The sequence below is a fragment of the Podarcis muralis genome, chromosome 6 (genome assembly GCF_964188315.1).
Source record: "Podarcis muralis chromosome 6, rPodMur119.hap1.1, whole genome shotgun sequence".
NCBI lineage: Eukaryota > Metazoa > Chordata > Lepidosauria > Squamata > Lacertidae > Podarcis > Podarcis muralis.
This window is the reverse complement of record NC_135660.1, coordinates 29,777,007-29,804,725: the sequence shown is the minus strand read 5'-3', so window position 1 is coordinate 29,804,725 and position 27,719 is coordinate 29,777,007. Positions and strand designations below refer to the sequence as shown.

The following is a 27,719-nucleotide window of genomic DNA, read 5'->3' as shown; positions in this document are numbered from 1 at the left end:
TGAATGGATTTTGAAATGATAGTTGAAAAAATTATTTCATTGGGAGCAGCAAAAGAGGGAGGAAAATAGAGAGGACATCAGGGTGGGTGGAAAGTCAGCTTTTAAATTTGTATTGAATTTGTATTAATTTGGTGACAATTTGTTAAAAATTATGGAAAATCAATAAAAAATAATTGGCAAAAAAAGGAAACCCCTTTGTACGTCCATTTAGTCAATATACCTGATAAAACACTCCTCCATGAAATGCATTTATATATCTTTAATTCCTACACTTTCCCCTTGCTTCAACTGAAATTAATTCCATTCAGCACTACAATCAAGCGGCCATAAAGTTTGTTAATGCAGCAAACATCTCTCCAGTTTTCCCAAAGAGCTTTGCTGGAAACCCACTTTGGCATGCAACTGACTAATGTGAAAACCATTCCATGTAATGTGGTTGTTTTGGCACTCATCGCTTCTGTGCAAACAAAACCATTGATGCAAAGGAGTTAATCAACACAGCCAAGCAATGATTCCTTACCTTCTGTATTCTGTGACGAGTTTCATTAAGTCATCCGTTGAAATTTTGCTACTTTCTTGCCTGAACAAAGGTGAGAACCGGGAATCTCTGTCAATATTTCCCTGATTATCTTTAAAGACTGGTCTGTAACAAAGGGGAAACAATATATTAAATGAAAACCAAGCTATTGTTAATTATCTCTAGGGATGCATGAGTTCCTTCCTTTGCCGCTGAGTTCTACTTTCAAGCTTTCTTTTTACTAATTCCATCTTTTATTTTATTTTTAAATCCCCAAACCTAAAATAAACATAATTTATCTAGAGGTTTTCAGCAATATGTCAGTCAGATTGTGGCGTGGGCATTGAAATCCAAGTAGTTCAATAATATTCACACCACACACCAGATTTCTGGCAGGACTTAGGATGATATCAAGGAGGTACCTCCATTCTTGTTGCGGGTACAAGTCTATGCAAATATACCTGGGAATAAACTAGGGTGACCAGAGCACCTTTAATGGTGGAGTAGATGAGGGAATTGATGCCTTCTCATGCTACACTTAAATGTGCAGGAGTCCTGTCCTCTTATACTTTTTGGCCACCTTGGAACAAACCTGACAGAATAGAATGAGGCTGACTTCTGAAGATGCAGCCACAGGGCTGCAAAATAAATAAATAAATAAATAAATAATCAATCAACCAACCAATCAATCAATCAATCAATCAGTCAATCATATATTTATACCCCGCCCATCTGGCTGGGTTTTCCCAGCCACTCTGGGCGGCTCCCATCAGAATATTAAAAACACAATAAAACATCAAAAACTTCTCTAAACAGGGCTGCCTTCATATGTCTTCTAAAACCACGTCAGATACAGTGGTACCTCAGGTTACTTATGCTTCAGGTTACATATGCTTCAGGTTACAGACTCTGCTAACCCAGAAATAGTACCTTGGGTTAAGAACTTTGCTTCAGGATGAGAACAGAAATCGTGCTCCAGCGGCGTGGCAGCTAAAGTGATGCTTCCAGTTAAGAACAGTTTCAGGTTAAGAATGGACCTCCGGAACGAATTAAGTACTCAACCTGAGGTACCACTGTAGTTGTTTATTTCCTTGACATCTGATGGGAGGGCGTTCCACAGGGCGGGTGCCACTATCGAGAAGACCCTCTGCCTGTTCCTTGTAACCTCACTTCTCGCACTGAGGGAACCACCAGAAGGCCATTGACGCTGGACTTCAGTGTCCGAGCTGAACTATGGTGGTGGAGACGCTCCTTCAGATATACTGGACCAAGGCTATTTAGGGCTTTAAAGGTCAGCACCAACACTTTGAATTGTACATAGAAATTCTGTACCATTGCCATGACATGTCAGAAAGTGTTGGGAATCAGGATGTTTTTCTAGGATGCAGCTTTAAAGAAGGGCTGAGCAAGCTTAAGAGCTCCAGGGTCTACTTTGTATTTACTACAGTCCAGTGGCGTAGCGTGGGTTGTCAGCACCTGGGGCAAGGCAAGTAATTTGCGCCCCCTAACCCATGGATTTTAGCACTCGAGTCTCTTCCGTGCGCCCCCCCCCAGATGTTGCGCCCGGTGCGGTCGGCCCCCCCTGCACCCCTCATGCTACGCCACTGCTACAGTCCCAAGGTAAGTATAAAATAGTGGCTCAGGGAGGGTGTAGGTGGAAGCTGAAGGGGCCGTCAATGACTGAATCAGTTCTGAGGGGGACACCTGCTCTTTGTTCCCTGGGAAGACTGAGCTCACATGAAAGTCTACTCCCCATTTCACCTTAAGTTTTCTCACTTCAGCAGCCTTATTTGGGGGTACAGTGGAGTTGGGAGACTTTGGGTTCTTGCTGTTGTTAAGCAACTGTAGGCACATGCATACAAATAAACTGGCTTCTTTTGAACTCTATGTGCAACATCTCTCCCTCCCTATTCCTTTCCTAACAGCTCTCTGTTCCCCCTTGGTATGAGGGATCATTATCCTTGATCTTCCCACCCTCCACATTTTGTCTTATCTTTTTGACATCGCTTCTGTAGCTTACTTGAAGATGCAGTTGTCCCCAACTTGAAAAATAGCATGCTTTTTATTTTATTTTAAAGGAACAAGGTAAGCCAATGTGAAAATTATTCTCTAGAAAGGAAACATGGGCTGAGGATAAGATGGTAAGAGTGACTTTCCACTGAAGTTCCCAGGAAGGGTCTATTTTTCTGATTATGGATAAAGTTTATGATATAATTGTGACAGTCGGCTTGTATATCTTTTTCTTCTATTTCTTCTTTTCTCTCTTGCCTTTTTCTCTCTTCCTTTTTATTTCTTATTTTGGTTCTCCTTTATCCCCCCCAAGACTAGTTTGGCTTTTATTGTATTTTATGTTGAAAATTTTTCAATTTTTAAAAATCTTTTTTAAAAAGAGGAAAAAAAGAGTGAGTTTCCACTAAGAGAATCGATAAGTTTAGGTTCTGATGCTTCACCTCGTAGTTTTAAGCCCTTCCTTCATAAGATATACAGGTTCAGATTCTCCACCACTGCATATTGAGGAAGCAGTTAGTTAGGTAGATATAGAATCAGACATAAAGGATACTTCTAATATTGCAAGTCATTGAGATATTCTACAGATTGGATTCTAAAATGGTTTGGTAACATTCGGTGCTCAGATGTTGTTCAGCTCCCACTCCCATCAGCCCCAGCCATCATGCCCAGTAGCTGGGGGATGATGAGAGCTGTCATTCACTAACATCTGGAGGGCCACATTTCCCCCCACCTTTTTTGAAAATAATAGAATAATAGAATGGAAGGAAGGAAGGCTATATGGAAAATATTCTGTGGGAAATGAGGTCTCCAAGTACAAATCCTATTTGCAAACTCTGGCAGCTGTGGTAGAAATATGAGAAAGGGAGACTGACTTCTCACATTGTAATTCTAATGTGTGCTGCAATTATTGTCTCTTGGGAAAGTGTAGAGGGCAACAACCCAAATTCCAGGACACAGAAACTTCTGTTATTACAAAGGGCAGTTCTAGTGGCCAGCTTGAGATCTTGTCAGATTAGGAGTGACTCAAGAGTAAAGATTACATTATGGCTGTATGTGCCTGCTTTAAATTATAATAGCACAAAGTAAAATATAAAAATCCACATTAAATGGGAATAGTACTATAGCCAGAAATTAAAGAAATGGAAAGTACATTCACAGTCCAAGATTTCTGCTTTTCATCATAGCCGAGCCACATTTTGCACAGCATGTTGTGTGTGTCTAGTGGAAATATCTATTTATAGCCTTGTGCAATTTACTAGGGCAAATTCCACTTTGTGAGCTGAAAACGTGGATCAATCTACGAACTCCAGGAACTTTACTTTGGTTATGTGAATGGGACTATTGATCCACAATTACCAGCCATGCTAAAGCTATCCTGTGCTTTAATTTAAATGCCGCTTTTGCAGTCTGTGAGCTACCTGTATATGGATTGGTACCTTGTCTGTCCAGTAACATATAAGAGCAGGAATTAAATGGGATGGGTGTGAGATGCAGTTACTTGTCAAGTCAATGCCACTCACTGGACCACTCTATTTCAAACTAACATGCAATTTAAAATAGTGAAATGAAATTCCACCCAGCTTTGAAAAGCACAGAAAGCTGAAACAGGAAGTGGGAGAGAGAATCATTTCCCCAACTTCCTTTTTCTGCTGTATGTAGTTTTTAAAGATCATATCAGCAGCTGAACAGAAAGTGGAGCGACCAAGAGGGTAGGAGGAAAAGGGGAACAGACCAGAAAACTGAGGAAGGGAAAGCAGAATGGCCAGAGGGGAGAAAGGGGTATGTCACAGGAGAGAGAGAGAGAGAGAGAGAGAGAGAATTGCTTAGAGGGTGAAGGAAGATACACATCCACATATACATATACTGGTCCAGTGAAATGGATCCTCCCATTTCACAGCTTGGCAGGGGGTTGGACTCGATGGCCCTTGTGGTCTATTCCAACTCTATGATTCTATGATTCTACCCAAAAACACAAATGAGTCACCCATTGAGCTTCACAGCTGAGTGGGGAATTTGAATTCTGCTCTCTGCTCTCCTAGTCTAACCCTCTAACCACTACCCTACATTGGCTCTCTTTCTTTCCTTGCCCTGGAGAACTATACCAATTCATAGTCCTCTATATAGGGGTAGTGCTGTTGTTGTGCCTGGCTGTTTCAAGAAGAAGGGCCAGTTCCTTTCGCAGCCTCTGTTGGCATGATCAATGGCTGAAAATGACATTCACAAAGGCAGCTACGTACCGTACAGACCAGGCAAAGGGCATCCGGTATTTCCCCAACTTGCTGCAGAATTGCTTGTTGGATTTTAGCACTCTCTGGGCCCACTAGGGGGAAAAACCCACAAATTAATAATTCCTATAAAGAAAACTATCTGAAATCCCATAAACATACTGTAAATGTTACCCTGCTGGATGATCACTAGAAGTTTTAATTATTCACAAGGAAAGAGTGACACGAAAGCTGCACGTTTCAAGCACTTGTTGATTCCTCCAACCAATGGTCTGTCATAAAACTGGAGGACGCTCATTTGTCCATTGGGCCCGACCCACTTGCCAGTGCAGGACAAGACAGAGCAAGAGCATCTTCAAGAAGTGGCTGTCTATCCCCCTGCTTGAAGGCCTCCAGAGAAGGGCAGCCTGCCACCGCTCTAAGTAACTGGTACCATTATGTTGGTTTCATCAATGGACCTAGTTGAGTTATGGGAGGGGAGGGATTTGTAACCATCAATACCATAGCCCAGCAGGTTCAATTACTTAGCTATCAGCTACTCAGACAATGGGAGTACTCAGGCAATGAGAAACAAGCAGAAGCAGATCGTTCATAGAACTGAAAATCCACCGTGGTCCTATAGATTGCTAAAGCAAGTTCTGAGGAGGTTTCTCAGTACAGTGTTCGACTTGACCCCTGGGTTTTCGAAAGGCATTCCATCTTTCGATCACATTACCTTGTTAGAGTCTGGATTCCTTATGTAAGGTTCTGCACTGGTGGCAATATTTCCCATGAGCACCTTTTCAATCTTTGCCACCAAAACTATTTCAGAATGAGGGTTACTTATGGAGAAAACAGCCTGTGGAGACAAGAGGTGAAATTCACTAAGACAGAAGAAGTCCCAATATGTGAGAGAAACCTTTAAATAACTAAAGGCTCCCATGAGCCAAGCACAGCTCTTGGCTGAAAGGGCAGCGACTATTATACTACTGAGCCTAGCAAGTCACGCTGAGAGCCTTTTCAGCTAAAGAGCAGAAAAAAAGGTATAAATAAATAACTATAATTTTCTGCTTTAACAAGTCAAAAGCAAATGCCTGTGGAACTAGTGAAGTTTTGGGTACCTGTTTTGGGTACTTCAGCCATTCTTCTGGAAACCCCTTGACCTGTGGTTCCTCGTCTTTGGTGCCAGCAGACTCAATAGTACCATTTTCCAATGAGGGTGAAGGAACTGACATCATCTGTCTAACCAGAGTATGGTTTAGATCCACGTGAAAATCAGCAGAGAGCTTCCTGCTGTCCCGTATATCAAAAAGAGCCACACTCACAAAGAATGGCTCAATCTGGAGGCAAAGAGCAGGAACGAAAAGTGAAAAATCAGAATAATAGCAGGCTAAAGCTGCAAGGTTGACAGTGCAATCCTATGCACTGTAACTCAGATTAAGTGTTATAAGGGACTGAGAAGCAGCAAGAAGTGACTTCAACTCTCACCATGAAGGAGAATTGGCTCCATTCATCTCTGAGAAAGGGCCATAGCTTAGTGACAGAACTTCGGCTTTGCACTAGAAGACTCTCGGGTTCAATCCCTGGCATTGCCAGGCAGCGGTGGAGCAAGCCGATTGGGCACCTGGGGCGGCACATGTGCCTTGCACCCAGGGCTGGAGCCAGTCGCCCGCGGGGTGGGGACAGCCGGAGCGGGATGCTCTGCGGGGTCTCAAAAGAGTCTGCTTGCTTCCTTCCACTCAGTCGCCCTACAGCTGAGGGGGAGGTGGCGGGCAGACCGTTTGGGGCAGGTTGGAGCTTGCGGGTGCCCAAGCCACCACATCATTCCCAAGAGTGGGTCGGCATTTTGCCACCCCCCCCTCGGTGGTGACACCTGGGGTGACCCGCTCCTACCGCACCCCCTTCCTCCGCCCCTGTTGCCAGGTAGGCCAGGGAATGCTCCCTGTCTGAAACCCTGGAAAGCCACTGCCAGTCTCACAATACTGAACTAGACGATTGGAGACAGTATTAGGAAGTTTCCTCTGTTCAGTTCAGGCAACTTCTTTCCAGAGGAGTATATATAGGTTTGAAGCCCTACACTGCAATTATATACATGCTTATATGGATCATTGTACTCAATGTAGGGCTGCCATGCATCCGGAATGTCCTGGACATAGTCCGAATTCGTCTGTCAGAAAAAACCCTTCTTTTGTGGGGGGAGATTTTGCAAAAAATATCTCAACAACTTTTGTGTCCGGATTTTCACTTTGTGAAATATGGCAACCCTAACTCTATGGGACTTGCTTTTGAGTAGGCATGGAAGAATTGCATTGTTAATCAGCTTAACAAGCAACGTTTTTGCTTATTAATGAACCGGGGTAAGTTTTAATTGGGAAGGCCAAGTTTTATTTTGTTTGAGACTGCATTGGGTCTGTAACTGATAAAAGTAACTAAAAAGAAAATGCTTATTATGATGTTTTCCTCTAAGTTTTTAAAGAGTTGGATTAAGTTTAGCCAGTAAATGAAATCTGGTTTATATTTGAACTAGGAATCCTTGTTTCAAGCTAACACTGGTCAGTTTTAACAAGGCAACTTCAAACAAAAAATTATGAAGCTGGCATATTGAAGGAACCAGACTCTGAAACCCGTGTTCCTGGCTTGAATGTAACGCTAAGCGCAGATTTTTTAAAACTGGAAAGAAACCTGGCAGTCCTCCTGGTCACAGAGGACGGGGAGAGGAGTGTGCAAGCCCACATTTCATTCATGCTCAGTGAGATTCATCCACATAGCACTAAACCATGGTTATGTGCGACCCAAGCAAATGTGTGCATTTTCCTTTTAAATTAGTTTGGCTGTTGTTTGTTTGAAGATATGCTTTCAGCTAGGTTTATAAAATGTGTTTCTATCAATTTCTGCAATTTCTATCGACCTGTCCCAACCCACTGACTAAGACTCCATATGTTAGTTGCTTGCTCTTCACTTTTTGGAAATCCTGCATTAGCAAATAAATAAAATAAAAGCAATTATGCACTCGTCCCATTCTCACTACAGCTATGATTTTGCCAGCATTTTCATCCTGCCAAAAAAGTATTGACTGGCATGTGCAAAATAAATACTGCTGATGTCATCTGCTAATGAAAGAAATCAATGTCTTCTCCAAAAACCACAGAAATTGCATTGTCAGAACCTAACTGACACAGTTCCTTCAACCTGCCCTCTGTAACACAGACACTGGCAAAAATCTGATACTCCTGAACTGGTATTTTGTAATTTATTCCAAGGCAGCTTTTATTTAGTTCCTAATTTCAACAGATACATTATATTTTGGACTTCTGCAATAGTTATTTTTTATTTTGTCATTTTGATGTAAAAATTAGAAACAGTTTTCTGGAGAAATGTTAAGCTGGTCATGTTTAAGTTCCATTGAAAGTTGTAGCAAACTTGTCCCATTGTTTTCAATAGGAGTAAAGCATGACCTGGGTTCAACCCATGGGCTGCAATTCTGCATTCTATTCCATGTGCAGTGAGATGAGTTCTATTTCAGCTTATAGACTGCTCCAAGGTCCCTCATCAGACAGCAGACACTGATCTTTGCTCCCAAGGCCCCATGCCCCGAATTACATTACATAAAAGTGAATAGGTAAAGACACACAAACTCATTTGTTTGTTTAAGGTTTGATCTAAAGCCTGACGCAGCCAGCTTTTGTACTGATTAAGGTCAGGTAGTTGCAAGCCCCTATTAAGATGGATATTAAAATGAAAAAGAGGCTTAGCATCATCTTTTTATTTCTTTATCTTAAATCTAGAAGGAAACTGTGTTTCAAAAATACGTGTACATTCAGTGTTGTTTATATAAATTGATTTATATAACATCACCACTCTTTATACATAAATAACAGCAAAATAAAAATGCAGACTAAAACCTGCTGTTTTTACCAAATCCCCATGAAAAGCAACAGGCTTCAGAAGGGATTTGAGTCACTCTCTTGAGGAAACAAAGCAGTGGCTTCATTCACACGCAACACTGGCCATAAACCATGGCTACAGAAACTGCACCCGTGCAACGCAGTTCAACGTCTCTGCTTTGCTACTCCTTTCTTAGAGCAGGGAAACAAACCACACAGCACATCTGGCTTAGTATTATGTGGGAACCAGCGCTCATGGGTTGTTTCTCCCCAACAGGGCCAGCAAAAGACATTACATAGCCTGAGACTGGCACAGCTATCCTTTTCTACCTCCCTACTACTTCCTCTTTCCTCTCTCATTGCCGCCACCATCTCCTCCCTCGCTCCTGCTCCATATTCCTCTTCTGGCCTGATCAGCCACAGGTGCTTCTACCTTCACTCTGAGGAAAGAGTGTGGGGGTGGGGAGTCCTCCCCCAGAGCAAGGCATTGTGGGTAAGGTCACCAAAAGATGGCCTGGCACTTTAAAGTACAGCTCAAAAATGCATTCACAAATTTCCTTTGTTCTTTGTTCTGAAGATTTGTTCTTCGCTTTCAGCTCATGGTTTGTTTATTCATTTATATGTATTTATTGCATTTATATCGCACCTTTTCTCCAAGAAGCTCAAGGTGGCGAACATGGTTCTCACACTCCTCATTTAGTCCCTACAAGAACCCTGTGAGGTGGGTTGTGCTGAGAGTCAGTGACTGGCCCAACATTACCAAGTGAGCTTCGTGGCTAAGGGGGGATTTGAACCCTGGTCTCCCAGGTACCAGCATTACCCTCTAACCATTAGTACTTGTTTGCATGTGATGCTAAGACAGCAATTCCATTGTTTGTTTCTCCTGTCCAGGAAGGGAAGAGCAAAGTGCAGACTGCTTGAACTGTGTGTACCACCATGCAGCACATGGAGAGGCCAATGTCCCTATGCTTTACTGGCCAATATTGCTCCTGACCATGGCCAGTGTCTTGATATAAGCCCCCCTACCTCTGCTTATAAGGGATGTGGGTGGCGCTGTGGGTTAAACCACAGAGCCTAGGACTTGCCGATCAGAAGGTCGGCAGTTCGAATCCCCACAACGGGGTGAGCTCCCGTTGCTCAGTCCCAGCTCCTGCCAACCTAGCAGTTCGAAAGCACGTCAAAGTGCAAGTAGATAAATAGGTACCACTCCGGCGGGAAGGTAAACAGCGTTTCCGTGCGCTGCTCTGGTTCACCAGAAGCGGCTTAGTCATGCTGGCCACATGACCTGGAAGCTGTAAGCCGGCTCCCTCGGTCAATAAAGCGAGATGAGCGCCGCAACGCCAGAGTAGATCACGACTCGTCCTAATGGTCAGGGGTCCCTTTACCTTTACTTTACCTCTGCTTAAGACTTACATTGGTGACTGGATCACTTTCATTATCAGAAACACAGGCCTGAAGATTCAGATTAAGGGATTTGCATGTTATCATGATTCGCTTGGCATCCTTTTCCTGAAAAGGCTTGAGCAATGAATCTGCTGCTGGAAATTCCTTTCTTTGAGGATTCAAGGCCTGGAATAAAGACACAGGGATAATTAGCTGATTGAAGTTAGTGTACAGAATTTATAGGGAAAACAGACTTTTCTGGAAAATAGTTGTAAGATCAGAGATCCAGTGACAGACAGCATAAAATTCATTTCTTTACAAGCCAGTTTTTGAAGAAAGACAGTATGTGGGACACTCCTGATAGTTCCAATGCCCTCATAATTGTGATGAATGGTGGCCCTGGAGGGAGTTTTCTCTGTGGCAGCCCTTAAATTGTGATTGATTGAGTTTACTTCTATGCCATTTTCCCACAATGAGCTGTGGCCAAAGCAGTTTACGGCAAAGATTCAAAACATTGAAATACAGAGCATTAGAAATACATGCAAATATACAAAATACAGAGCAGCGTCAGTAAACTGTGGAACTCCCTCCACACAGAGCTGCATTTAGCATTTTCATTACACAGCTTCCATTGTATGTTGATTATAAGCCTCTTTAGTCTGACCCTCGACATTTAAGGTATTTTTTTTGTAGAATCCACCCTTTCCACTTTGTTTAATTTATACCCTGCAGCTTTTGCTTAGAATTGTTTTAACTTGTCTTTATTATTGTATATAAACTGTTCTACTTTTTTTTTTTATTGTACGCTTGTATTACTGTAATCTGCCCTTGGACCTTACAAAGCAATAATAAACAATAAAGGCAAAACATTGAGAATGACACAGCTGTCTCCCCAATGGACATGCTGGTCACTTTTAGCTTTCTCTCACCTAACAATACAAAGCAACAAAGAATAATACTTACAGCAATATCAGGATCTAGGGAGAATAGATTCAACCTATCCATATTTCGAGATGCTCTGACAGTTTCTTCTGTTTCTGTGAGGTACTGCAACAACAACAACAACAACATCCTCTTATGCTACAGGTAAACATCATATTAGCTCAAATTGCTTCATGTCAGGGGTTCAAATTTGACCCACAAAGCTATTTTCCTCCTCCCTGCAACACACACACACACACACACACACACACACACACGTATTCAAATTTATAATTTGTGTCTCTTTTTGTTTCTGGTATTTCTCCCTCTTTTTGAATGTTACCCTGCAAAGCAAACCCAGGTGGGAAATCTACATTTAATCTGGGGCAGAATCTCTAAAACATTCAAGAATATCACCTTGCTGTAATTCAGATAATCCTGTCTTATTTTGAGTAATTCATTTAACTTAATTATTGACCATGTTTAATTTCATCCAACAGTGTTGTTTGTAATTAAAATGCATACTTATTTCCAGTGCTGTAGCAAATTATTTCAGATGCACCAGTACAACATTATAAATTATAATTATAAATTTGCCAGCAGCAAAGTAACAAACACCAAGCTGAAAATCCATAAACAGTAAGAGGCAAGGCAACTCTTCAAAATCTGACACTATGTATGCAAATTGTTGTAAGAGAGTCAAATTTACATTCACGTGCTCTGATTTGGAAAAACCTCAAGCTGTTTGCATAAATATTTTCCAAACCAGTTTTTCCCCCTTTAATTGTAAACTCACTTTAATCATGAAGCCTGAATGATTTCAGTTTTGTTTCCTGCCATCTACAAGATCCTTGTTGTTAACAATGAAAAAATATCATGAAGTACCAGTATTAATGTGGCAGCATGTACTGTAAAGAAAATTTAACAGGTGCATTCTGCTATGCCTCATATTTCTCCCAGTACTATTAAAAAAAGTTTACAACTGAGGTTAACCACATAAATGGCTCCATAGCAGCTAAGATGCCTTTAGAATGGCATGTGGACAAAGTCATCTGTCACAATGTCTCCAACAAGCCAAATCTCCACCCATTTTGCACCCGGTACTATACTAAAATGATACATCTTTAGATGGCAGCTGTTCCCAGCAAAACCTATTCTCTCCTATCAAAAAAGGTTAGATTTGGAGGAGCAATTTTACTAAATGGTTGAATTTACTTCAACAAGGCCTAGTGATGGAGACCAACTTGGATGCTTTGAAAGGGGATTAGACAGATTTATAGTCAAGGTGGCTAGTTTCTACCTCCACTGTCACAGCCAGCATATCTCTGAATACCAGCTGGGAATTACAAGTAAGGATAATGTTGTTGCACTCAGGTCCTGCTATTGGGGTTTCCAGAGACATCTGGTTGGCCACTGTGAGAAAAGGATGCTGGACTAAATGGCACTTAGGCCTGATGCAGCAGGACTTTTCTTATGTGCTTATCCTGATGAGGAGAGTTGAATGGTCCTAGGCTGGTTTGCAAGGCTGGAGCTGCATGGTGCATCTTGCCACTAGAGCAGGACGCTCTGGACCACAGACGTGACTGCTTAGCTTTGGCACATGCAACACACAGAGGTTATTATTATTATTATTATTATTATTATTATTATTATTATTAACAACGGTAGTCTCTTACTTTTGAAAAATCTGGATGCAGGCTGTTCTCTGCAGAATCCGTTTCCTCTTGCGGACAATCATAGTTCATTGACATGTCTTCCAAATCTTAAAAAACGAAAAGCACAACTGAAGAGTCAGAATCAGAAAAATCTTTATTTGCATCAGCCACCAGCCATAGCAATACAATAAAATGTACTGAAGATAGAGTTAAAAACATAACTATAGAAAATAGATTTTTGGGGTTTTCACATCAACAATCCAATAATAGATCTTATTCTAATTGCCTCCGCTAAAAACCTTGCAGTTTTTGCTGTCACCGGATCATCTTGATCTGCTAAAAGAAAGGACACAGTAGCAATGGTTGAGCGACCCGACATGGGCAATAATAGAGGGGTAATAACCTCCTCAAATCTTTATAAAGTGTGCAAGCCAGAAGCACATGAGCCACTGACTCAATACTGCCATCTCCACAGGGACATAACCATTTTTCCAGAAGAATATTTTGAAACTGACCCTCAAGTACAGCTGAAGGCAGTTTATTCAATCTTGCGAAAGTGAAAGTGCGTCTGTATTTTGGAATTGTTAAATTTTGCAAACAGAGTGCCAGCGTGTCAAAATGACTAAGTGGAAAATAATCATACTATGGACAAAATTTCCTTATTGTGGCCAGATTATTCTGTTGCTCGATATCATATAGGAGCTGCCTAATGAACAATTGAAGATTAATTTCTCCCACATTCTTTAATGATGAAATCTATGATATGATACAGGACCTCTGCATATACAGGGGCTCTCCTGCTTCCTTTTATAAGTTGCCCTCTGCCCATCGAATGGCAGGGTAGGGGGAAAGAGCAGGACAACTCTACGTGCCTATCAGTGATATACTTCTACTAGCGCTACAACTTCTAGCTACACAACATAATTTCCCCTTCCTCTCCATTCCCCATGCACCTCCTATATCTGCCCTAGATTTACTTCTAGTCTTCCAGAGCAGTTTTTAGGAGGGTGCTTAGGGAGAGGAGAGGAAGTTCTGTTGTGCAGCCAGAAGTCCTTGAGGCAGCAGAGGTATGTTGTTAGATACTGCCCACTGTCTATCTAGAAAGAAAACCATTAGAGAAACATTTTTAATAACCTTTTCATCAATACCAATTAGCCAAGGTCTGCCACTCTCATCACAAAACCTCTTTAGCAACGGAATATCTCTGTGGCTGTCAAGTAACTATCTTCTGCTGCCATGTGTCAAAGAAAAGTTGCGATTCTCTTGTGGAATTATGACTCACATGTAGAGCCCACCACAGGATATGCCCTGTGGTTGAAGGAAGGCTTAATAAGAGCATAGGCTCTTCCACTGCGTCTCCTTTGATGTAAATGCATTTTGAATCATAGGGCAGGTCTCACTATATAAGGTCTCCTAAACCTTTAACAATGTGATTGGTTTGTGGCTCCCTGCCCCAATATATAAATTAGATGGAAACAAAGTGATAGAAATGCATTTGCTAATACCCTGTATGTGCTGGTTTATACCATGTTGTTCTGAAGGACACTACAGGGAGCAGTACACCTAGAAAAACTTTTAAAGCAACCAACACTATGCAACAGGGATTCCGAACAATTAATGCTTCAACAGATCTATGCAAAAGGGGGGGGGGGCAAAGCTTTACTTTTATCACTGCATTAAAAAAACGCAATGCACCCAAAATTATTAAAGGCATTCCCTGTTACCAAATTTCAGATCTGTGATGTCTGCGCTCTTCCTCTCTTGAATGGACCCTTCTGGATTTATCTGCAGGATCTTGTTGAGAGTGAAAATCCATTCATCCATATCTTGCTCATTTTCAGCTGCCAGCACAAAGTATGTCAAGTCATTCATTTTCAGCTCAAAGGCATGTTTTCGAAGCCTGTTATTCTATTGGATCAAGATATTTATAAGAAGCAGGGAGGAAGCAATGGGAAAAAAGCATTAAACTATAATGACAAATCCTATATTGAACAAATAGAACAAGAAGTAGCATCTGTAAGTTGCAGATACAAATGTTCTCCTTAGGCGGGTAATTGGGAATCAATAGAGGTAGAAGCAATGGAAGGTTTCTGTACCTCCTATACCTCAGACAACAGAAAAAGCATAGGATAATGCCTTATTCTGAGTCAGACCAATCGCCCATCATAGGTCAGTGTTGTTTACACCGACTGGCAGCAGTTCTCCTAGGGATTGCTCTACCACTGAGCTACAGCCTTGCTAAGTCTTAGGTATTTAAAGTTTCAGTCTATTTCCATCAGGACTATCCCTGAACAGATGCTTTGCAATTTGATCCAATAATGTCTCCCAGTTCCACTCAGTTCATTTGGGCTTGCTATCAAGTAACTGTATGTGGGACCACAAACCTAGTTGCTTATAATAGTAAGGCTGAAAGTTGTCCACAGCTGATAATGCTCAGAAAGTTTGCACAAGGCAGTTGTATACCAATATTTTTATATGGTGCTCTAATACTCTCTATGCTGGCCTCTTCATAGTATCTATGCTTTTTGGGCCACCAGAGTGATGGACATTGCTACTTGGTTGTATAAAACTGGATTAGTCAGGCTCATATGGAAGAGCTGACTATAAGACACCCCCCCCCCAAAAAAAGCAAGTCACTCTGTAATAACTGCCAGGTCATTGCTTGAAATGGCTATTGATTAGCACTTTAAAGCAGACGTAGTCAACACGATGCCCTTCAGATGTTTCAGACTACAACTCCCATCAGCTACAGCTTTCATGGCCAATGGTTGAGGGTGATGGAAATTGTTGTCCACAACATCTGGAGAGCACTGCATTGGCTATCCTTGCTTTAAAGAGGAGACTGGATTGATATTCAATAATTGCAGACAGGCTAAACTGTATTCAGAAAAGTGCTGGGAACAACACCCCCACATCCCACGCAAGCATTTTCTCAAAATGCAAAGTAATGTTCAGAACAGAAAATAACGTTAATAGAAAAGAGAGACAGTGTATTCCAATGGAAGCCAAGCAAAATAAATGGATTGAAATGCATTGAAATATAAAAGCCAGCTAGTGTTTTACATGGCTACTGGTACTGCATGGCCTTTGATCTCTGTCTGCTGACTTAATTGAATTCCTTATAAACGACTTCTTTATAGCATTCCATAACATGCAAATACTTTCTCTCCCAAGAAACACATACAAAGGGGGAGCCCTCTCTTTTAATCTGCACTCAAATTATTCTTTCCTTGCATCTCATTCAATTCTTAAAGAACAAGAAAGCATCCTGGAAGATGTGACTTTCTTGGAAGATTAAAAATCTGCCAAGGATTTAACTATAGACTGAATCCTCTGTTTATTAAGAAGATGCAAATGAACTGCCTTCATGAAAGCAAGGAACAAATGTCATTTAATTTGAATGTTTTCTATACTGGCACTTCACCTTTTCTGCAAAGTCATTCAAATTAGATGACAAAACGTTATCGAGTTTCTTTTTTTTTTATAGCAAAAATCATTTTCACATGCTGAGTACTTAAACATACCAGACAACAGGAATTCAATATGTATTTATAAGATGTGCTTCAAAGTTTTGGCAAGCCTACAAGGTTCTGTGCAAAAGCTTCTTTTTCATATCTACAGCCAAATATTTCCTTCTGTGGCAAAGTTAATATAACGTGTGCCGTCCCCCTCCCCCTTTGATTCTTTACTGCTCCTACTACTGGATAAATTGGCTTTAGTATCTCCCACATTTAACTTAAAGTTCAACATTATGGTCTACATAAAGAATGTCACAAACACCACATCATATAGGTTGAGATAGATATTCCAGGCTCAGCCCAGATTATGTCTAATGTCTACTGGAACTATCCATCTCTTAAAAGATCACAGAGTGGTTTGAGAAGTAATTCACATTTAGAGTTTATTTAGGTTTTAACTTTCCAACAGCTATTTTATGTTACACAGACCCAGGCCTATGTATTAATCCACATATAACACCCCCCCCCCAAAAAAAAAATCACATATGCCAGAGAAAGTAGAAGATCAAAACAACTATGAATACAGTACTTCTAATGGACTGGATATATTGAGTTTCCATGATGTGAAATACTTTATTTCACACCAAACAGCTGAACAGCCAAGAGCAAACATAGAGAACTAGAAAGTTGGGAGGCTGCACTACATGTGGTGCCTGCAAGTTTTCACCAATAGGAAAAATAGCACCAGGAGGGCAATTTAAGTCTGAGAAAGTGGTATGGAGAAATACTTTCTGTCCCAGGATTGCTATCCCAATCTGATCTGAATCCCACCCTCATCACTGGCTATGTGACACAATTAACTAATTGTCCCTAGCCTCCAGTCAAGGTTCAACAGACAATACACACGTACTTAACTAAAGTAAACGTTGCTGAATATCTGGGCACAGATCTCCAGGTATCTTTGTTGAGTTCTGAGAAAGCTCTGGCTTCCAGAACAACAAACGTTCTAGAGGTTCTGATTTAGAGGTTGCAAATGGCAGGTCTGTTCGTTCACATTTCTCGTCCAACAATACTTTGTTCTCTGTATCAACTCATTTTTATCTCTGATAATACCACCTGATAAGTGGCAGGGGAAACAAATAAGCTTTTCCAAAGCTTGGAATTAACATTTCCAAATGTTCCACGTATGTGACATATGGATCTAGACTAGCCATGCTGGAAAGGGTTGATGTGAGCTGGAGTCCAACCATGTATGGAAGGATACAGGTTCCCCATTCCTGGTCAACTTACTAAACAAAAGCTAGCCAGGATTCAACAGGATAAAGCAAACTTTGAATATCTATGTTACCATAATTGTATTTCAAAGGGTGGGGGGTAGACTCTGCAACATTAACTAAAATATAAGAATGCTGAGATATTCCTGTATGTGGAAAAAATGGGATTTTGTTCCCAGGTAAGGGATGTAGGGAACATGTGGCCCTCTAGATGTTGTTAAACTACAACTCCCACAGTCCCTGGCAATTAGTCTTGCTGGCAGGGGCTGATGGGAGATGGAGTTCAACAACATCCAGAGAGGGCTGCAGGTTCCCTATCTCTACCTTAAAATAATGTGCTTCAGTTTGCTCCTTTTGAATATATGGGATAAGTAATGTAATGTGTTATTTAAAGGCACTGTAGAAAAACTACTATGACTAACATTCAGCATGCTAGGCTCCCAGCCTTCTCTAACAAGTTTCATCTTTTTTAGCAAATAGATTTATGTAACTCTCTCTTGGTTATGAATTGATGAAATTACAAAAAGCAGGTAGGATAAAACATTTGTATTATACGGCAGAAGAAACACACTCTGTATTTTGCATGGTTGAAATATATGAATGGATGCTACAACTAAGTTAGACGTTGCTCTGTGTTGGAGGCACTGTGGTCAGTCAGAGAGTATTTGTATCTCCTTTTTGAGGCATACTTCCTCTGTTCAGCAAAGACGATAAATATAGTACAGCTGTAAAACTTGACTATTCGCCAGGAAGTCTGGTTGAGCAACCACAGCTACACAGCAAAGTGCCTTAAGAAAACCTCAGGAACCCAAAGAAAACATATTTGTAGCAACCAAAGCAGTCATAAGGATAAGTGCTATGAATCAGGACCCTGAAAGTTAGGCCATTCTTTCAAGAGGAAGAGGGGTCTTTCATGGCTCACGTGGAACTCCATGTGTGAATTAGTATTATCCCAAACGTCCAAGAACTACTGGATCAGGATGATTCACTCTCTTGCTTCCAAGTTGGCAAGCGCATGACACCACCAGAAAACATATGGTGCAATTTAAGTTAGCTCTACTTTGTCCATTCAACAAAATGTAGCAAAAAAGTTCGTCATTAAATGTATTGGCATTTTTTATTTTATTTTCTTCTTTTTCTTTTTCTTTTAAAGCAATTAATTATTCGGGTCACTCAGTCATCCGATTTGATAACTACATTAAGGAGATGTTCTGTGAATGATATCCGGTGTGAGTCACACTTGGAATATGACTTAGGTAATTTAATTCTATTGATTTTGAGGACTCTACTCTGAGTATGACTTATGGAGCAATCTAAATGCCTGAGCAGCAGTGGTAAAGCCTAACAGAGTGGTGCAGCTGCCACCACGTCCACAGACCTGCCACTCATGCTGGTTGGGGGAGGCTGGCACAGCAAAGAGGCCCAGTTCAGGCCCAATGCTTTCAAGTGATGCTGGTAAGACTGGCTCAGGGTTCAGCGGATATATGGCCATCCCAGTTCTGCCTCCTCTCTGTCTCCCAAAATGCCTCATTTCAGGGATTTTCATTGGCCAATGTCAACAGTAGTTTCATGTGTCAGCCTGATAGGCTGGGAATTTGGACTGAAATCTTAGTCAACACATACACGCTCTCTCTATGTATATAGATATTGTACATGCATACAAACTTACACAGTAGTTTCATGATTACCTGTATTTCAACCTGCATGTATTAGCCTATATACCAATAACAAACTCATCCGCTAGGCACTAATCCATATACAGTATAATCAAAATGGTGGCATTCATGCTCAAGACATGTGCGTGATCAACAGGTTTGCAAGGGGCCTCAAGGTATTTATGTATTTGAAATATTTATATCTTACTTTTTAACTGAATGACCCTCAGGTCAATTACAATGGGTTATCATAATACGCACTCAAAAAAGTAGTGGCAGTATGTGGTCATGTGTAGCCACAGAGCCACTATCCTGGCATTGGCATCAATGCTATTTACCTGGATAGGACTAAGGTGGGACAGCAGTGAAGTCAGAGCTACCATACTACAGCCCTGTCAATGTAAGCAGTGGAGAGGCCAGCACTGGGAGAGTGGTCCTGTGGCTTTGTACCACTACTGTACACAAAGCCACACCACCCAGCACCCTTTGAGCAATGAATGGGGTCACAGAATGCTTCCTTTCAGCTCCGCAGTCTAAGTCAACTGACAGTAGAAGCCAAGTGGCAGGAAGGAGGAAGCAAAGTCTAGCCCCACCCAGCTGTTGCTTTGCTGGCTGATGCATGGGCTCAGCTTTGTCTCCCCTGGTGTTATTTTGCAGGTATGCAAAAGCACAAAAAGGCTTTAGGGGGTGGGGGTAACTTATCAGTGGAAGGGAAAAGCCCAAAGAGCCCAGTGAAGACTGAGGATGCTTAGTGGTCACAGAGCACTAAGTGTCTGCTTTAGTGCAAGAAATGGAAAACCGGAGGGATATTTTGGAAAAGTGCATGGTTGAGTGGAAACCTGAACAGGAGCACTTCACAGTGCAACATTCTGTTGCAGGTCACTCTTGCCTTTCAGTTAAACTGAAAGAAGGGTGCCATGGAAGCTGTGAGCAGATGATGCAACCACCTTCTCTGCACAATGGTTTTATATTGTTTTGATGCTGCTTTTATTGGAGCAATTGCCGATTTTCAGAATGTGCTTAAACAGCCTCAGAAGGATGGTTTAAGTGGGACATACGTTATGGAAACACGCACACATATTCCGGTACGTTTGTACATAGCTTGTATTTAAAAACCCAGCAAAATGGCTTACCTGCACAACCCCTGTACAGGAATCCAAAAAGATGCAGCCTTTGGGTTCCTTTGATATCTTTTCATCTTTGTAGAAGTTCATTATGTATGAGTTGTCTGACAACTGTGTCAGCTGGAAGTAGCGCTTTTTGAACGACTAGGTGAAAACAAACAAACCAAGATTGGACGCACTGCAAATTGTTTCTGAAAGGTGTTTTATTCAGAGAAATTTTTTTAAGTGTAGCACTACTGATAAACATTTCAAGCATACGTTTTCTGTAGACAATGGCAACATCCACTTTGCTATCACTTATAGTGCAATTTATGCATTTCTACTCAGACGTAAGCCCTGCTGAATTCAATGAGGGCTCACTCCAAGGTAATGTGAGAATAGCATTGCAGCCCAAATGCACTTTCATTGATTCTATTTTGAGACAAAGAACTAAATGAAAACGGAAAGCAGAAATGCAATGATCGTGGGAGACAGAGAAGGGAGAGGATGGATAGATAATAACCAAAACAATGAAGACATAGTACTTTCCTTACCCGGACCATAATGCTGTTGTTTACTGTGCTGTTAAAATTCCCTTTATAAAGCCAGCCCGATTTGAAAACTCCTGTATTTCCTCCTCCTCCACCTCCTTTTGAAGATGAGTGGGATGTTGTATCCTGAGCAAAACACATGGTTAATATTCCTTTGACTTGTTGATTTCCCTTCCTTCCCCCCCTTATTTTTTTGCAAGTTGAAAACATCAAGCCATACTATGTGATCTTCTTTCTATTAAACAAAACAATTTCCACTTCCTTTTTAAGTATATGTTTTTTCTTTTTTGAGCAAGCAGTGACCAACAAAGTTTGTTTCTATTAAGTTTCCATGAAAATAAGGAAAACACCAAGATACTCAGCACTGAGGAGGAAAATGCTGGTGGGGGCGGGTGTGCTTACTTCGTCCTTGTCAACATCTTCATGATCAATTTCAAAGGAATGTGAAGGGAGTTTATCTGGTCTGCATTCATGCCTAAGGAAAAGCAAATGGATTAATTTTCATCTTCATGAAATATAATGGAGGATTCCCTTTAAAAGAGGGGGAGGAGCTGCTAATGCAGTCAGTCAGACCTCTTATTTCTCCATTGTTTAAAAATATAGTGGTAAGAAGTGGATGGGTAAGGCATCGAGGAGCTTGGGAGCATTGGGCTGGCTCTGCCATTGCTCCTACATGCAGTGGCGGAGCAAGCCGATCAGGCGCCTGGGGCGGCGCACGTGCCCTGCACCCAGGGGCGGGGCGAGCTGGGGCAGGATGCTCCTCGGGGCCTCCGAGGAGTCTGCCTGCCTCCTCCCACTCAGCCGCCCTACAGCTGAGGGGCAGGCGGCGGGCTGACCGTTTAGGGCAGCCCAGAGCCTGCAGGCACCCAAGCCACAGTGTCACTCCCAGGAGAGACGTGTGGCTCGGGCTCACTGCAGGCCCCATGGTGAGTGCCCGCCCCCACCACACACCCCTTCCTCCGCCCCTGCCTACATGGTGCCAAGCTCCCCATTGTCTTGCCCTTCCCCCCGCTTGATGACCAGCAGTGATATACAGCATTGGGAAGCCAGGAAAGCAATGCAACCCCACTAATGGCAACCTGCCAACTGCTACTACTTGGTTGTGATCTCCTGGTACTAAAAGGGTGATTTCATGGCTATTCTAAAAGTGTCTAATAAACACTGGGACTTGTCCATGCTTAACTCCCTTATAAAAACTACTATTGTATTTTATTTAAAACAAGTTCAATAAAATCAACAAGAATACAACATGCACATTAACTGGAGATGTATTTTTTTTTTAATACAACCAGAAAAGGCTTGGACAAGCATGTATTGTAAATTTTAAAGTACCAAAAGCACATTCCAGTTGGCACCTGTCTCATTTCAGAAGAGAGACAACTCCCCAAACTGGGCACCACCTCAGGCAAAACCCTACTTCCCAGTTGCCACAAGATGAACTTCAACAGACCATGGCACAACCGGGGGGGGGGGGTAACTAAAGATCTTATTGAACAGACAGGGCTATCTACTTGTTTATTTAATGAGTTGCTTCCCAGGAAACTTCCCAAAGTGATTAGCAATAAAAAAACAACAACATGAAAACTAAAAACAATTTCAGATCCCATTCAGAGACACAGTGGGGTAAGAATCTCCATTTAAAAGAAAAAGAAGGACTTTGAAAGGTGCTGAGATGTGTCTATCATATAGGTCCTAGGAGGGGTTCCAATGGTGCCCCCACACTGAAGACCCAATTCCTATATCACATTGAATCTCTTGATATATATATAATCTCTTGATGAGATTATATGTATTAGCAGCTTTCTCCTGCAGAACACACCAATCAGCTGGGTAAATAATAGGTGACACAATATTTTAGATATCTCAGTCCCAAGTTGCATAGGGCTTTGTATTCCTGTACCAACAACTTAGCTAACTAGTAGCCTGTGTATCTGGTCTATATCAAAGAATTGTGTATATTTTTGCTTTTCAACAACAGCCTACATCAGTGGTGCCCAAACTTTTTTCAAAAAGGGCCAGATTTGATGAAGTGGAGGGCCTTGAGGGCTGACCAAAGGACCAACCAATTTCTTGACCTTTTTTTAGGATTGAAGTTGCTGGGGATTTTTTAGAATTTTACCCCAGGGAATAAACTGCCACAGGGGCAGTTAAACCGGCTGCCAGGCCAGATTAGGCCCCCAAAATGGACTTTGGACATGCCTGGACTACATCTTCTTAAAGAAGAAATCAGATGCTCATGAAAAATCTATACTAGCTGCTAAATACACAGGATGAGGCATATTACACATTGTAAATGCTTCCCTGTCATCTTACTTCACAATTTAAGGAGAAAAAGACTGTCCCAAAGTCAGTTTTTTTGTCTCCAGATGATTATATGCCCACTTGTGCAGATTTTTTTGTATTCCCCCTGCCAAATGTTTCCTGCTATTGAAAAAAATTGCTTTTGAGTGCAGTTGACTCCTTCATCAATCTATGTGCTCCGTGAGTGTCCAAAACAGCCAGTTAACACAACATGCCTTGAGGGAAGGAAACAATTGAATCTTCCCAGTGCAGCGCTTCAAGGTTTCAGTCATGCTGGCAGCGTAGTATCACTGCCCGGTTCTAATTCGTGTGGTTCTCAGTACAAAATCCAAAGACAAGGTTCTGATTAGTATTGAAAAATAAAAGCTCTATGAGCTATTTTGGGTCTGGTGAAAAATAACTTGCTGGGAGGAAGGCACTTAAATAAAAGCTGATTTAAAACAAAAACAATCTCCTCACCAAACTTCTAAGTTTCTACAATATAATGGAAGTCAGGATGGGATGAGACACAAGGTGTCCAGTGAAAGGCCAACCCATTTACTCCCAAGCTGCTATTAAGATGGAAGGGACAGGAGAGATGTAGAAGGGCAGCTGAGAAAGAGATGCCTCAAAGTGCTGGGCCTTCTGAATCTGCCGTGCAGCTCTATGGGCTGTCCTTGTCATCAGTGGGCCAGATCAAATGGTGTCCCTGTCATACAGGCTTGTCAAGTACAGGAAGCCATGAGTGAGTTCTTCACTTAGATCTACTCCCAGGGTGTTTTAAGAGGACAGGAAGAAGTGCCCGCATCTAATAGTGCACATTTCCTTTCCCCCTTTCAGCTAACTAGATTTTTGCATGCAAACATCCTTATGGGCTTAACATCCTTCCGGTTAATGTGGTCAGGAATGATTTGGGTTTTTTTTTTGTTTTTTGTTTTTGTTTTTGGTAGGATCAGAGGGAAAAATCCAGTTGGTTACCCTCTGCAGTCCAAAGGCATCAATAAGCAGAATGGGGAGGAAGGCAATTTTCAGGGATTCCTCATCCTCCTTTCCAACCCCCTAAATCTGCCCCAAAGAGGCCCAGACCCTTCATAGCTGATTTGTGGGGGTCAGGGGCATGCAGAGATGGGGCGGAATGATTGAAAAGTGTCTCCCTTCATGATGATGTATGTCCAGTTTTAAATATTGTGTAATATTGATTTTAATATTAATGCTGTGTTTTAATTGTTGCAATTCACCTCGGGACCTTAGGGTTAGCATCAACAACAAGATATTAGTCCCTGAGTTTCATGTGTAAACCAGGGTGGAATTCAATGCGGTATTGCACTAAAATGAACATTCCATCAGCGCAAGCATTCCAGCTTGTCAGGCAAAACTATTCCCCTCCTCCCCACCATGCTGTTCTGTAGTTTCTGCTGACGTTCCCCCGCAATCTTCTCAGGGTTGCGGAAATTTAAAAAGCGCCCTTCCTGCTGATCTTAACACCCAAGAGCAAATAGCTTAGATGTCCAAACTGCTCTTACAACTTGAAAGGGTTAAGAACCACATTATGTTTCCAGATAAATATCAATTATATAAGAATTCATGGGAGTATGACTTGCCCAAAGACACCTGAGTTGAAGACACTTTAAGTCAAGGACACCCAGGCTCTATGCTTCAATTCTTACTCACAACAGCACACCGATTTTGAGATCCAGTTCAGATCCAGCGCTGCTGTTGCCCAACATGCATTCCAGTGGAGATTAATTACGTGATTTGAATTCATTATTACTGAACTGAATGGCAGCCATAGCAGGGAATGTTGTGTATACAGTGTCCGAGGATAACTTACCAGAAGCTAGGGGCAGTTCCATAGCATAAACCTAGACGCTGACATATAATTATTAAAAATAACATTAAAGCAGCAGGGAAAAAATATAGAGTGTCTCTTACCTTGGTAATTGTCTAAAATCTCCTGAGTACTGCTCATATCTGTAGTTTACAATGTGCCATTGGGAACTGTAATATTTACAAGCCTAAAAAAATGAGAAAGGAACAGTTACATCAAGCAGATTTAGTGGTGGTGGGGATTGATAATTCATATACAGAAAAAAATGCAGATCACCCTTGTGGATGCACTCCCACATGTGCAAAAAGTTATGCATGTCCAAGAAATATACCTAGTACACACACTGGTCCCTGCATCCCAAATGTACCACCAAATGTTTGGTGCTATTATCACTGTTGCACCAATAAGAAGTTGGAGGGAAGACCACTTCCAGGCACTCATATTTGCCATTCCCACACACTCCCAACAGCTGATTTATTCTCTTGGAGACAACAGCTGTAGGTAAGAAAACCCTTGTGCACAGGATCTCTAAGATCTGTGCCTCGGAGAAGAAACATTCAGTCGTTGTAATCCTCCATGATTAAGTCACGCAATGAAATCAGCAGGGCTGAAGTGTGAGTAAATGGGTGAGGAGAACCTTGTAGGAAAGTACGCAACAGGCCTTTTAGGGTCTTTCCCTCCTGAAAAGCAGCCCTTTCCTTCAATATTGTATGGAGAGTGCTGTTTATTCCCCCAAATGTAATTTCACTACCCTTGCAAGCTCACCAGTCCTAAGCTTTTCCATTCTTCCTCCTCCCTGTTTTTTTCTAATATTCCTTATGGTGCATGCAATCCCTGTTCCAGTGGAATCAGTGGCAAGACTCCAATCAAGTTAATGATTGCACCCTCTGTGCAATTAATTATATCTCAACTGTCTTTTCTTCTTCTTCTTAAGCAGAACTACTTATTTTTCCTCCACACAACTCATATTTTCCAAACCATGATTTGGCTTTGTTGCTCATCTTGGACTCATTCGTTAGCACAGTGAGGTATCTTTCAATATGTGTGTGATTCTCTCTCTGTGTGTACCCATAGTTCATCACATATCCCTCAAGGAGGATCCCTCACTGTCAAGAGGAGTGGAACATTAAACCTGTAAACTGTGTTGACAGCAGCAGACAGTTTTGTCTTCACACTAAAAAAAAATTCCCAGTATATTATTCTAATATTATGACAAATTTGCTAAGGAATAAAAACTTCATAGGAACTTCATCAAGAAGCAAACAACAAAGAGAAGGGACTTGATTAAATCCTGTCTTGAGAATTAGGGTTAAAGCTTTGTGGCAGGATTTAATAATTGTACAGTGCCTTAAGAGCACTACAACATTGTCTAATCAAATTGCAAGTGTGCCCAGTAGCAAGTTGATTTATGCACTGCTGTGTCAGCTGAGCTGCCTTGGCTCTTTGTCCCGTGCTTGTGCCACAACATAGCTGTGGAAATAATTCTTAGATGAGAACTAGGAAATAAAAATTAAAAAGGACCACACATGCTGCTCTTCAAATTAAATCTGTGCTTTTACTCTGATTCAAGTGCCCAGGGCAGGAGTCCTAGAAACATCGAGTTTATTTGATTACCAGTCCTACCACAGGTACAGAATGACCTTGAGTTAGGTTGCAATCCAATGCTTATCTTAATGGAGCAATGAGGCCATCTCTTCAACAGCAGCCCTGCTGTGCAGACCAGCATTTTGCTAGGGCAATGGTGGAAGCAGTGGCGGAGCTTCATGCTCCGGCACCAGGGAGTGGAGAGCAGACGGGTGCAGGGGTGACGTGTGGGTGGAAGGCGCCAGTGGGTGAAAGGCGTGCAGACAAATTGCTGCACTAGCCTAGAATCTGGGGGCTTCCCATTGGCTGCCAATGGTGGGAATCCACCTATCCACATGTTTGGCAAGTGGAACAGGGAGCCCCAAACCAGCAGAGTGATGCTAGTGGAAGCTGGCAGGGCTGAATGGAGGGACACCTCCGCCAAATCCACCCCATTGCCCCCAAAATGGCACAAAATGATTTCAGGGTCAGTCACTCTATCCCAGCTTTGACTGTCTGTTTGCAAAGTCTAATAGAAATAACCTCCAATGTACAACTGCTGCAAGGAGCAACAAAATAAAAGCTGTGAAGAACAGTCTCAGTGTGATGAGGAGCACATTTATTTATTTTCTCCCAGTCATATCCTGCCTTTCTTCCATCATGGAATCCAAGGCAAATCGCATATTGTTCCCAAGAAGTCACCCATCCAGGCCTGGATCAGCTCAGACCTGCCTAGCTTTTGCAAGGTAGCAGTCCCATGTGCCTGCAGACATAAATTATTATATTGCTAACTAGCATAGATGATAGATAGATAGATGATGATGATGATAGATTAGATAGATAGATAGATAGATAGATAGATAGATAGATAGATAGATGATAGATGATAGATAGATAGATAGATAGATAGATAGATAGATAGATAGATAGAGATAGAGGTAGATAGAGATAGATAACCAACCCAGCATATCTTTTCCACAAAATTAGAGGCAATGGGTTGTGAATCTGGAGAAAGTTAATTAAACCTGATGTCACCAAAGACTTAAATTAAATCTCGTTGGTTTAAATAAAACAACATACAACCAACTTATGTCTAGATTTGACCTAATGAGAGTTCTGCATGAAATGCTGGTCTGGGATATAAGGGGATCAGTCCCTTGTGTGCAGATTAGCAGGTGGACAAGAACATTCCTAGCTCTGCCCCCCCCCCCCCCGGTAGTTTAGGTTTTTCTGAAAGAAAGCTGGTAAACATCTGGTCCATGATAAGTGTATATTTGATTAGCAGCAATGTGTACACACTACTATATGAGCCAGTGAAAAAGCCCTTTCAGTGAGTTGGATAAGGATCAGAAAAGATCCCACACTTCATTCATTTTGTGGCTGGCACATGGACAAAAACTGCATTCTTAAGAAAGGGCCAGTTTTCTTCTTTT

The 27,719-nt window shown here is 41.7% G+C and overlaps 1 protein-coding gene across 11 annotated transcripts in view; it reads right to left on the bottom strand.

Annotated features, from left to right (window-relative positions):
- DOCK10 (dedicator of cytokinesis 10) overlaps window positions 1-27,719 on the bottom strand; it is a 174,848-nt gene that overhangs the window by 68,297 nt on the left and 78,832 nt on the right. For all 11 annotated transcript variants that reach the window (XM_077929932.1, XM_028731098.2, XM_077929934.1 and 8 more), the window contains exons 4-15: window positions 24,828-24,910; window positions 21,018-21,090; window positions 20,619-20,741; window positions 20,095-20,229; window positions 14,299-14,482; window positions 12,596-12,681; window positions 10,962-11,045; window positions 10,029-10,184; window positions 5,853-6,071; window positions 5,468-5,590; window positions 4,765-4,847; window positions 521-643 (exon numbers count right to left, since the gene is read on the bottom strand). In XM_077929932.1, the coding sequence (XP_077786058.1) occupies window positions 521-643; window positions 4,765-4,847; window positions 5,468-5,590; window positions 5,853-6,071; window positions 10,029-10,184; window positions 10,962-11,045; window positions 12,596-12,681; window positions 14,299-14,482; window positions 20,095-20,229; window positions 20,619-20,741; window positions 21,018-21,090; window positions 24,828-24,910 (1,472 nt within the window). The remainder of the gene's footprint in view (window positions 1-520; window positions 644-4,764; window positions 4,848-5,467; window positions 5,591-5,852; window positions 6,072-10,028; window positions 10,185-10,961; window positions 11,046-12,595; window positions 12,682-14,298; window positions 14,483-20,094; window positions 20,230-20,618; window positions 20,742-21,017; window positions 21,091-24,827; window positions 24,911-27,719) is intronic.